This window comes from Rutidosis leptorrhynchoides, unplaced genomic scaffold (genome assembly GCF_046630445.1).
Source record: "Rutidosis leptorrhynchoides isolate AG116_Rl617_1_P2 unplaced genomic scaffold, CSIRO_AGI_Rlap_v1 contig297, whole genome shotgun sequence".
In the NCBI taxonomy this organism is placed as follows: Eukaryota; Viridiplantae; Streptophyta; class Magnoliopsida; order Asterales; family Asteraceae; genus Rutidosis; species Rutidosis leptorrhynchoides.
Window position 1 is genome coordinate 66,719 of NW_027266539.1, and position 13,051 is coordinate 79,769.

Sequence of the window (13,051 nt, forward strand, 5' to 3'; positions counted from 1 at the left end):
CCTACAAGTAGTATAGCTTTGTCGTTGCTTGTTTAGGAATTTTCATTCCGTTTTCTTCATAATTTCTCTAGTTATGGTAACTAGAAGACATCGATCAAAATTTATTTTTTCAGAGGACATAAATTAAATTTGCATGTCTCTTTTTAAGGACTCGTGACCTGACCAACTTAATTAATAGTACGTGATTTTACAGGCTTTTGCCACCACACAATTAGTACCTGAACGAATTTCTAAATTATGCATGCAATCCGTAGTACCTTTGCTTAATGCACGAATTCGCATGGATGAATTTACTTGTATGTATCCAAAAATTACAAATTAACAGAAAAATTCAAATTTGTAGGACCAGGAAAATAATGTTACTAGGTTATTGTACTCCCTCCGTATTCGTTTTTGAAAAAAAAAAAAATTGTTTTTAAATAATTATCGTTTTTAGCATTTTCAATGGATTTTTTACATATTTACCCATCCACTAAATCTCTCCCACTAATACTCAACTCTTAATCATTATTTTAATATAAAAAGATAAATGATTAAATCGTAAAGTAAGGATAAATATACATCAAAGACAGGATAGTAATATATACATCAAAATGTAGGGATGACAATATGTGTTTATGTAATTATATTCATTGATCGCTCGTTTTCGCTCATGAATATTAGTACTCTTTTAAATACGATTGTTTACGAACGGATAAATTGTGTTCGCTTTCGTTCGTACATGACAGTTAATTTGACTTATTTTTAAAATCATTTGATCTCAAACTCATCTTGCTATTAGGTTCATTTTCTATTTATTTAATGCAATTGATTTTTTAAAACTTTATTTACGGTATTTAAGAAAATTATGACATAATTTAATTGGTTCCAAATTTTAATTAATATAAATATGAATAAAAATATAAAAAATGATCATGACTAAATAATTTTTTTTTATTTGTATTTGTTCGTGTTCGTTTTCCACCACTAAAAAATAAACATGAAATATATTTTCGAAGCTTATTTTCTTTATTACGCTATAGCTACCGAACCATTACATAAGACTAGCTAGTCTCAAACATCCAAAAGATTCGTCATTAATTATTAAGTAAATAATTAGTAGGTATAAAACTCCATTTTTACGGCTCAGCTTTATTCAGGAAAAGAATAGGAAATTTGCTTTTTCTATATATGGGCCATGAAAATAGCTTTTTCCTACAACTAAGTTTGATGAGAAAACATCGTTTGACCATTACAAAGTACTCTCCCTGATCTCCGCTGTCTCTCACCGGCGGCGGCACCACCATCTCCTCCCTCATCACCATATCTTCTTGGTAAAAAAAAAAACTAACTTTCCACGTTATTTGGAGTCAAGGATCTGAAAAATCTAACGAAAACCCTTGTTCTTTTGGCATGAAAAAATAAATAAATTTACAAGGTGGTAGCTGAAAAAAGATTTACTTTGCGAGCAGAGTCCGCTAATTCCATGGCGGACATTGTGAAGCAAATCCTAGCTAGGCCAATACAATTGGCTGACCAGATCACAAAAACAGCCGACGAGGCATGCAATTTCAAACAAGAATGCATTGAGCTTAAAGCCAAAACAGAGAAGCTGGCCGCCCTCCTCCGTCAGGCGGCGCGTGCAGGTAACGACCTTTACGAGCGGCCAACTCGTAGAATCATTGAAGATACGGAACAAGTCCTAGACAAAGCTTTAGCGCTCGTTATAAAAATGTCGTGCCAACAATCTGATGAAGCGGTGTGTTTACCATCATCCCTGCTGCTGCTTTTCGGAAAACTACAATGCAGCTAGAGAATTCAATAGGTGATGTCACGTGGTTGTTGCGGGTTTCAGCTCCGGCTGATGATCGGGACGATGAATACCTCGGCTTGCCTCCGATCGCGGCGAATGAGCCGATTCTATGCCTTATTGGGAACAGATCGCCATTCTCTGTACAGGGTCTTTAGAGGAACGATCGGACGCAGCTGCTTCGCTTGTATCGTTGGCGCGTGACAATGACCGTTATGGAAAGTTGATTATCGAGGAAGGTGGGATTCCTCCATTGTTGAAATTGGCTAAAGAAGGAAGATGGAAGGTCAAGAGAATGTTGCCAGGGCAATCGGGTTGTTAGGCCGTGACCCGGAATGTGTCGAACAGATTGTGAATGCTGGAGTTTGCAATGTGTTTGCGAAAATCCTCAAAGACGGAAATATGAAAGTTCAGGCTGAGGTTGCTTGGTCTGTATCGGAACTGGCTGCGAATTATCCGAAATGTCAAGATCATTTCGCTCAGAACAATATAATTCGGTTTCTCGTCAGCCATTTGGCTCAAGGCACCGTTCAAGAACACAGCAAGTATGCAATTGCTAACAAGCAACAAATGTCGATTCATTCAGTCGTCTTGGGCAACAATAATTCTAACAAAGCTGGAAATCAAAGCGTTACGAATGACGAAACCAATACGATTTCACATCCTATGGGGAATGAAAGTCCAAACCAAATGCACAATGTTGTTACCAATAACTCTAGCCATTAAAGGACAGAATACAACATCTAATGCTAAGCAACTATTGAACGGTAAGCCGCCGATTCAGCAGAATCAGACGAACAATATCCAATTAGCCGGGACTAGCATAAAGGGAAAAGAACATGTCGACCTGCTACGAGAAACCATATGAAGGCAATGGCTGCTAGAGCTCTATGGCTTCTATGTAAAGGGGAATGTCACGATTTGTCGAAGCATAACGGAATCGAAGGCTTTACTTTGTTTTGCTGTTTTGTTAGAAAAAGGGCCTGAAGAAGTTCAATCTTATTCAGCCATGGCGTTGATGGAAATCACTGCCGTGGCTGAACAAAATTCTGACTTGAGGCGTAACGCGTTCAAGCCAACTTCACCATCTGCCAAAGCTGTAGCTGATCGGCTCCTAAAAATTATCGAAAAGGCAGACTCGGATCTTCTCGTACCAGCAATCAGGACGATTGGGAACTTGGCTAGGACTTTTCGTGCGACGGAGATGAGGTTCATCGGCCCATTGGTAAAACTACTAGATGAAAATGAACCGGACATTTCATATGAAGCAGCAATCACTTTGAACAAATTCGCCTGCACCGACAATTTCCTTCATGTGACCCACGCCAAGGCTATTATTGCTGCCGGAGGAACCAAGCATTTGATCCAACTCGTTTATTTCGGCGAACGAATGGTGCAACTTCCGGCATTACTACTCTTGAATTATATTGCATTACATGTTCCGGATAGCGAAGCTCTTGCACGAGAAGAGGTTCTTACAGTCCTAGAATGGTCTACCAAGCAAGCACATTTGATCGATGATCCCATGATCAAATCTCTAACACCAGAAGCCAAGAGTAGATTGGAACTCTATCAATCTAGAGGATCCAGAGGTTTCCACTAACTCATTCATCAATGAAATTTTTGTATGACATTTTCTTGATTTTTAATGACACAGAATATCTGTAAGTTAACGAATTTTGTTTTTCCCAAAATGTTTATAGAGTAGTAGCATTTTACTGCTGTGAAACTTTTTTTTTTTTTTTTTTGGAGTTTGACCACATCAAAACTCTTGATAACATAGTTTAGTAAAACTTCTCATTTTCCTAAATTACATTTCACGTTGATGGTGTAATGCTATTCTTATAAAATTATTGATATAAAATTTTATGTGACATTATAATTATAAATGATTACATTAAACACATAATTTTTTTACAATTTATATGATTAATAATAAAATTATACATAGATAAAATTATATCATTATATAAAATTTTGTATATAAAAATTTCGTAGAAATAGTATTACTCTGCATTCGTGTTCTTTTTCTTGCTTGCTGCCTCTCCTACATAACATTTCAGAGTTTGATTTCCTTGGTACAATTCTTTTGTAATGTAATTTTATTTTTGGAACGACGATTTGTCACATTTTGTCATATACCGAGTACAACATTTTAGATGAAAAATAATCTATTAGAAAGCTTATATTTATTCATTTCTATTTTATATCTCCATCTCAAAATATTTGTCCATTATATATTTATAAAGAAAGAAAGACGGACATGATTTTATCTACATTCATTGGTTTTAATGAAATGAAAATGTAAATCGATAAGTATTTTGACACGAAAAAATTATTATTTTTCAAAGAGAGTAGAAATTCATAATCAATTAATATATAAGAAAATAGTACTCGTATTTTGTTTCCCCACTCTAAAATTCAATAATAAGAAGGTAAGAGAAACTTTTTTTTCTTCGAGCTTTTCCTAAATAGTTGATAAACTAGGTTTTATTCTAATTCTTTCTCATTCGTGAATTTTTTTTTTTTTATGAGCTACCATTAAATATAGCAGATATTATTCATTTGGATATTTTATTGGAATGAATACTGCAATTTGCATTTATAAAAGAAAAAAAAAGTTTCATTCTCAAAGGGAGTAGTAAATCGTAGTTTCAAAACAACAGTCTACAAGAAGGCAAAACTTATATAATTCGAGGATGGAAATGTATTTATCTATAAATTAATTGTACACAGGTACATGCGATGTTACCCGAGCCATATCCAGACTACAGAGTCAAGTCAACAAAAAAAAGAGTACACATTTGACCAAACCTGTAAAATCAAAATCAAAAATGTACGTACATCAACAAATGGACGGTTTGAGATTACTCTTCACAAAATTCCCAGGCCGTCCGATCACATAAAATTAAACTCGTCTCTTTGATTTCCAAAAAAAATATATTTTTATTTTAGTGGACCCCACCACAAGGAAAAAAACTGTGACGTGGCAGTCACATCAATTGCATTTGCCCTTCTCCTTCTCTATATACATATATCCACACACACACTCAACAGAGTCTCACTCACTCACTCAGATCTGCTCACAATCAAACTATCAGTTTAGAGAGAGAAAGGGGTGATTTCTAGAGAGAGAGAACACAAAGAGAGAGATGGGAGAGAGAGTTTCAGGCACCGTTAAGTGGTTCAGTGACCAAAAGGGGTTTGGTTTCATTACCCCCAAAGATGGCGGTGAGGACATCTTCGTCCACCAGAGTGCTATCCGATCCGACGGATTCCGTTGCCTTTCTGAGAACGAAGAGGTCGAGTACGTCGTTGGAACTGATGGCGGCCGTGCTAAGGCTGTTGATGTTTCTGGACCTAACGGCGAATCCATTCAAGGCCGTTCCAGTGGTGGAGGAGGCGGCGGAGGCCGTGGAAGAGGAAGGGGTGGTGGTGGTTATGGTGGAGGAGGGTATGGAGGTGGAGGCTACGGAGGTAGTGGTGGTGGTGGATATGGAGGAGGCGGCGGCGGCGGTTCTGGATGTTTCAAGTGTGGTGAGGAAGGACATATGGCGAGGGATTGCTCACAAGGTGGTGGTGGCGGCTATGGAGGAGGCGGTGGTGGATATGGTGGAGGAGGCGGTGGACATGGAGGTGGTGGTGGTGGAAGGTACGGAGGAGGTGGCGGCGGTGGAAGCTGCTATAACTGTGGTGGTGCTGGGGCATTTTGCAAGGGATTGCTCTCAGAGCAGGGCTTAATTGTCTCTAGGGTTTGCTTGTTCGTTTTACTATCGTCTGTTTGGCTGGTTTCTCTTTTCAATTAGGGTTTTTATGGATCTGGGTCTTTCGATTATGGTCTCTATAGTAGTGTCTGTCTGTCGTTTTCATTTTAAATTTTCTGGGTTCAAGTTGTGATCACCTTTTGTTGATGCATCATCGGTGATGGGTCTGGTCTTTCTGGGTTTTCTTAGGATTTTACAGTAGAGAGAAGAAGAAGTATGATGATGAAATCGATAATCAAAAATATTGTCTCTGAACAATTTGTTGAATAGAAGAAGTGCCTCTCACTGTTTTAATTTTCCGATGATGGTTGAATTGATTCCGATCTTTGATTGCTACTATAAGCTTGAAAATCATTATATCGTTCATTAAATGTTACTAGTTGTAATTATGAACCCCTTAATTAAGATTTATAATATAAACCCAGATATCGTGCTCTGATCCAGGAGGTTTATAAATTTGAAAATCTATTTATTTCAAGTTATTATAGAACAATTCCCTTTTCGTCTTGATCTGTCCGATATCTAAATCCTAGAGTAAAAATCGTTTGCATTTGTTAAGATTACTGAGACTGATTCAAAGCTGGGACAATTATCAATTGTGGGTTAATATTGAAATCGAATGTGATTCTGAGCAATTGATTTTCTCATTTTGGTCATCCTTCCTCCATTGTACGAATCTTTCCTAGTGAATTGGATATGTCTGAAAATACATGGCCTCTCAATATTATCCTATTTAGATTTTTTAGATAAAATTCGCGTTCTCTGTAAGCAAAGTAAGCAAAACTTTTTGTACTAGTGTAGAAATGCAGCTTTAAGTTACTACCTCTGATTTTTTTTTTTACTTTTTATATTTATTTAAAATGAATCGTATCTAATTTTTGTTATTGCCTACCCTAAAATGCATTCATGGAATATTATTCTCTATGTTTTAAAATAAAATATTTTACTTCTGTCTTCAAATCGTTTTTTTAAATACATTAAAAATAAATTTATTTAATCATTATTATTATTTAAGTACATTAAATATTGAATCTAATAAATTAAAACGATATTAATTTAGAATTATTGTCTAAATGTTACTCTCTCCGTCTAAATGACTCATATCGACGAACAAAAGATAAACGTGTCGTTTGTGGAGTATTGTCTAATACATTAATGTATCTGACAATTCATATCAATGAATAAAAAAAAATAAACGAATCGTTTACTTGTGAATGAAAGGAGGATTGTCTAAATACATTAATGTATCTAACAATATTCATCAAATTTTAAATGAATTAAAACAAATACTCCTATTTAAGGTATAAAAAGAATGTACCTTTGACGATTATCATAAACTGTATCTAGTAAAATATGGTTATATTTTCTGTGCCTTTCACACTTTTTGGAAAAGCTGAAAACCTTCCATTGGTCCATAAAAGTCGCGTGAAAATGCAACTGATTTGGTTTGACTCCCTGTCTCGGAATTTGGTTTAGATATTCTACCTTATACCGTATCTCGTGTGTCCTACACTTAGCACTATAATAAGAAAAAGCGATAAGTAATTAAAAACGCATTTAAATTCTCACGATTCAAGTTGAACATATCAATTTAGGGTTCTCTCCGATGAATTATTGGCGTAAATTGTCCATATGGTTAATCGATCGATCACCTCTGTCAATTATGGTTCGGTGTCTGACCTACTTTTACCACTTACGAGAGATGAGAACAGAATGGTATGAAAAATACACATGACAAGCGTCAATCAAAATGATATGTTGATATCAAGATTCTCAAGTTACAGTATTTGCTTCTGTAATGGACCTAGCACGATCGTGGTCTCTCCCGATATTTATTAGTTGAACTCATGACTTTTAGGATAATTGTTCTCGATAATTATTAGACAATATAATTTTAATTAAATAAGTTTTACTAAGACAACCAAGTAATAGTAGGTTTCTTTTTTTTTTTAAAAAAAAAGAAGTTATAGTAGAGATATTTTTTGTGATAATACGATTTAAGCCTCTAATTAGTGTAGTATCCGGACGTTGGCTCGAGTTTAAAAATCTAACTCTCACTTTATTTTATTAAAAGCAAATTATACCTTTCATTTAATAAAATACATCAATTTTGAGCTTTTTATAAGAAGAATTCCATACGTTAGTGAATGTGGAAGTGATGTAAGCAATTTCAAATCAATCTTATTATTATCATCGTTTTAATAATATAAATCATGACTACTAATTTCAACATGTCTGCTAGGCTAGTTACCGTCCCAATATTTTTATACAATATATTGAAAAATTATAATACAAAAATAAAATCACATAGAAAAACTATTCAATAAACAAATAATATATTTAGGAAAAATGTAAATAGGAGATGAGAAGAAAGTATGGTATATTCGACAATATTATACTCTTAATTTATTGGTGTAGAATGGAAAATTTTAATTTCGAGTTCGTAAAAAATTCAATAGAAATCAAGATTGTCCAATAGTTCTAATTAATTCGGGGTAGACAATTACGAATGTAATTAATGTAGAATATGCAGTGAATCGGATAAAAACGATGCTCGAATATGGGAATTTTTGATTCAATGGAGCCTAAAAGTGTCTCTCAAAATTAATTTATCTAATTATCTGGCTTTTTAAAAAAATACAAACTTTATACAATACGAGAATAGTATTACAAAATTATATCTCTTAAATTGGTCATTATAAGACGATGATTTTGATTTAAAATAGCAAAATACCGGAATGAAAAATGAATGAATAGATTAATTATCATAATCTTTTCTCTCCATCCAGTTGCTTTATAGTCAATGTCTCCTCCAGTCAATTTTTTTTTGAAGACTTACGCAATAAGATTTTGATTATTAAAACATTCAACGTAATCGCCTTAACAAAGTGATTAACTGAATTCATGTTATTCCAAAAAAAAATTATAATGTTCCAACAAAAAATAAGCAATACTATATACAGCACGAATTTTTTAAGAGAACACTGATTTTTTGACCAAAAAGAACCCTGATTTGATCATCTATATATACAGTGTATATATGAAAGATCATGTTGAAATTTAGAGATGGAAGACACAAAATTGAAAAAAACTATTTTCTTATCATTGATTTCAATTCAATTAAATTGTACATTACATTGTGTGTCATATATATACTACAATTTACAATGTGAATGGAAGATTATTAAAAGAAAAACGAGTACTAAAGTCTAATCTACACCCATACTTTGGATTACAATCAAAGACATGTTTTAGCATGGTCTCACCATGCTTTAGAATGAAAGGAAGTGTTGTAGGATTGTGATGGAAGACTTTGAATTGTGATGGAAGACATTGCCTTCTAGCACAAGCAACAACAGCTGCAACAACTGATTCAGTTGAGTGAGTTTCGGTTTGGGTTTGTCATAGACGAATGGGCCGAGAGTTGTGTCCCAGCCCATTTGTGCTGAAGGCTTTCGTTTGGACCAGTGAAACTAGAGCCCAGGCTGAAGCAGTACTCTGTCTTTCTTCTCGGAATATGTCACCGGAAAGGAGTAAACAGGTGTTACAATTGAAAAAGCACCTTTGTCCAAGACTCCTTTACGCTGTACTCCTTCATCATTCTTCTTTCTTAGCTTCGTCTCCTTTCTTCCTATTACCTTCCTCACCATAATTTCAACAGATCACAACGGTTTGAAACGGAGGCACCGTTTCCCAAACGAGGGGGCGTATTTTCTTAGAAAATAAAATTGTTTATTCAATAATTATATTATTATTAAATAAAAATGAAAAAATCCTAATTAAATAATAAACCTAAATTTATGGGAGATTAAGGAATGCTCTAATTTTACCAGTTTTTATAAATTTTTTACTGATTTGGTTTGATAAGGGTCCCTCATCTCGATTGCATTTAAATGTATTTTTGAATGTAAGTTTAATTGATGATTGGATGAGCTAGGTGTAGTGAAATATATATTATAATAATATTAAAAAATTATAAATGTAGTAAGATAAATAGATGATTCTTTTTAGTTAGATAAATAGATGAATATATGGTTAAATATATAATAAAAATATATATTATACTACCAATAATTTATTTGTAAATTGTGTGATATGACATTAAAAAGTATATGATATAATTTATTGAATATTTGAATCAAAATAAATTAATTATAAAAAAGAGAAAAAAAATCAAGATGAATAAGGTGAGACCAAGAAAATGTAGATACCAAGAAAAAGAATCATTCAATATGATTCCTTCAAGTAACAACTTCAACATTTCTAAGTTGATCGCACCCTCGATATATACGAAACAGAACAGCTGTTAATTGTTTTCCTAAGCTTATTGCAATGTTCGCCATTCATTCATCCTTATAATCATTTCTTCCGTCCTTTGAAACATCTTTCAACTTTGGAAGAGACTACTCCTAATGGCAGAATTGATCACAGAAGAAACTGAAACCACTAATGATCGATCAATGTCGAACTTATTTCCCGACGAGAAAAATAATGCAGAGAAGAAGATTGGAAAGGATAAAGAGGAGGATTATTACGACGAGCAGTATGTAATGGATGAGGAAAGGCCAGAAAGAGGGGAAGTATGGTTATGGTATTTGTACGGATTATGTTCGTATTTAGTTAATACAGCTTTAATCCCAGTTGTTTTCCCTCTAGTCATAGCACAAATTGTCAAAATCCCCCAAGAGCCTCCTCATGGATGGACTAATAGCTATAGAAACACAACTTGTAACCACAATGAAATGGAACAGTAAGTTTTAATTACATCATCTCATCTTTTCAGAAAAAAACTTAGTTGCGCGCAGTTCCTTACGTATCTTATGTGTCATTCCGTGCTTGTCATTTCGTGCTTTAAATGGTTGTATTTTTGACTAAGCACGGAAAGACATGTAAGATACGATAAGGAACTGCAAGTAAGTCAAGCTCTCCGTCTTTTTTCTATTCAAGGTTTTTAAAAATATTATATTTGTGACTAAATATATGTACAAATACATTGCATTTGCAGGTATGAAAGGCTGGTTCATGGTGCTATCAACATTGGCGGTTCAACAATATCTCCATTGAAGTGGACTTCCATTTCCTGGGCTGTAGGCTTGATTATATCTTTCCCTTTACTAGTCTTCATTTCTAGACACCTCGATTATGGCCATAACCAGCTGACAATCGCCGCCATAGCAACAGCTGTCGGAGGCCTATTCTGTTTACCAATAGGATTCTTTGAAACCACCAAGATGTTCCCTCCGTACATCGCCGCCATTGTAATAGCTGAATCCGTCGCCATTGCTTCCCACACACGCCATTTAGGCCAGATGATACGTGGCATGATAACAAGTACTCGAAAAGACCAGTTTATGGTCAGAAGAGACGTTTCCGGTTTCTTCTCATTGTATGGATCCGCTTCTGGGTACTTAGGATCTGCCATAATCTCAGCTTTCACTTACCGTATGCTTCGACACGGAGACGTCTATGACAGTCTATGGATTGTTGCCATTTACAGTGGACTTATTTGGTTAGTTGGATTGTTACAAGCACAAACCATAAGATCTGGACAGTCGACGGATCTCCCTCCATCCAAATTACAACATTTCCTATCCATTTTACGGTATCCTCACGCAATCGGAAGCCTGATTGCAACTTTCCTTTCGTCATTCACGACAATGTGTATTTTCACCGGAGCTCTCCTTTTTCTAATTGGCCATCTTTGCCTTAAACCGGCTTTTCCTACTTTATTTCTGGTTAATTTACTTTATCTTTCCTATTTTCTCCCTGCCACTCCTACAACCTTTCCAGCACTTTATCAGGGCAAGTGCGGTGAAGATGAAAATCCTAGGATTTCTCTTGTCGCTGCTGACGTCAGGTCTAGGATTCTATTTCAAGCAAGAAAACTGGGGACAGGTCACACGTATTGGTGTTTGCGGCGATTCAGGGGACATCGAGTGGAATGTTGTATGCTTATGAGGGGTTTTATTGTTAGACTCGACTCCTCCAGGAAGAGAAGGAGCATTCAGCGCTTGGTTCTCATGGATAAGAGCAGCCGGAGCTTGCCTAGGATTTTCCGTAGCAGCGGCAATTCCTGGAAATGTTGGTGCTTGTTTCGGGTTTCATTTTGGATTTCAGCAGTGGGAATAATTGGATTGATTTTTGGTAATATTAGTGATTTTGGAGGAGCTGTGCTGCTGGGCTTGTAATGAGTGAAGACCAATGGTGGCGACGATGTCCATATCCATACACTGAAAGGAGAAGAAAACGATTCTCTAGAGAAAGATTCGGATACTAGAATTGAAATAAGAGAGACCAATTGAAGTAGAGTAAACAACCTGTAAAATTTCGGAGTCTAATGTTATTATTTTTTTTGTAAAATAATTGTATCATTGAGAACTGTTGTGTTTTCAAGTTATTTTGTGATTTATTAATTAATCTTTCTTTCATAATGCTTAAAAATGAGCCTTGAGTTGTCAAGAGAAGGTAAAAGAGTAGAATGCATCACACTGTATTGGAAAATAAGAATGAGTAATGCTTCATTCATATATTATCTAAGACTGAGCTCTTCATCTATCTTACATTTCTTAAATTCAAGAAGAGATCTTTGAGATCTCTCTTCTATTTCAATGGCTGTCTGCTTTAGGATTATGTTGGAAGTTGTTTTGCGGCAATGCGAGGGAAGTTTGAAACACAGAAAACAAACGACTCGTAAATCAAAGAGACAGTTCTGTTGAAAGTCTAGAATAATTACCTTCAGTTAAAAGTACTTAAGAAAGAGATTCTTAAGGAAGAGGAGAACATCAGAAAGTCCAAACCAGATCCCTTTAGAATGTTTCACAATGGAATCTTTCTGTTAACTTGGATACTGGTGATTGAACAAAGTGTGATTTAGGATTCTAGTTTTTTGGCGTGCCGTCATAACAAGATTCCAACAACTATCGACAGAATATACATACTTATTAGTAACATAAAGGGGTCTATGTGATCTAATGCAACTTTAAACCAGCTGCAAAAATATCGATTCACTTTCCTTAGAGCGTACGTGTCAATAAGACAAACTGGCTTACTTGTTTGCAGCATAATTTTTGCTCTACTACTTCCTTCTACTAGCCGAAGAATAATGTCACACTAACTAAATTGCATATGCAAAACCACATACGTGCTCCTTAGTCTATGTAAGTTGGAATTTATAGGTGAATACGAACCATGAACAGAAAGTATTGTTATATTCATAAACAATATATTATTTGACAAGATTCTTTTTGGAAGTTAGTTTATTCAGATGATAGATGGGTCGTTTCAGGTATTATTGACAACAAAGATTTCCCAATAGCCGAAAACTAGTCTTACTAGCCTGGTAAGGTAAATTGTCAAGAAATGGTGCTTGAAATTGCAGATCCTATTGGGAAATCTTTGTTGACTTGTTCTATAGTAATTTCTGCTCTTGTATTTCTGCTCCTTGTGTATCCATGGCATTGATTGTATGTGATGCTTCTTCCTGCAAAGCATTAGGAAT

The 13,051-nt window shown here is 35.0% G+C and overlaps 1 protein-coding gene and 1 pseudogene across 1 annotated transcript; both read left to right on the top strand.

The window, feature by feature from the left end:
- Positions 1–1,465: 1,465 nt before the first annotated feature.
- On the top strand, positions 1,466–3,392 carry LOC139882652 (uncharacterized; annotated as a pseudogene).
- Positions 3,393–4,941: 1,549 nt separating this feature from the next.
- LOC139882664 (cold shock protein 2-like) lies at positions 4,942–5,530 on the top strand. The gene is given in 2 exon segments (XM_071866942.1): positions 4,942–5,490; positions 5,492–5,530. Coding segments are annotated over 2 exon segments (588 nt in total).
- The last annotated feature ends 7,521 nt before the right edge of the window (positions 5,531–13,051 follow it).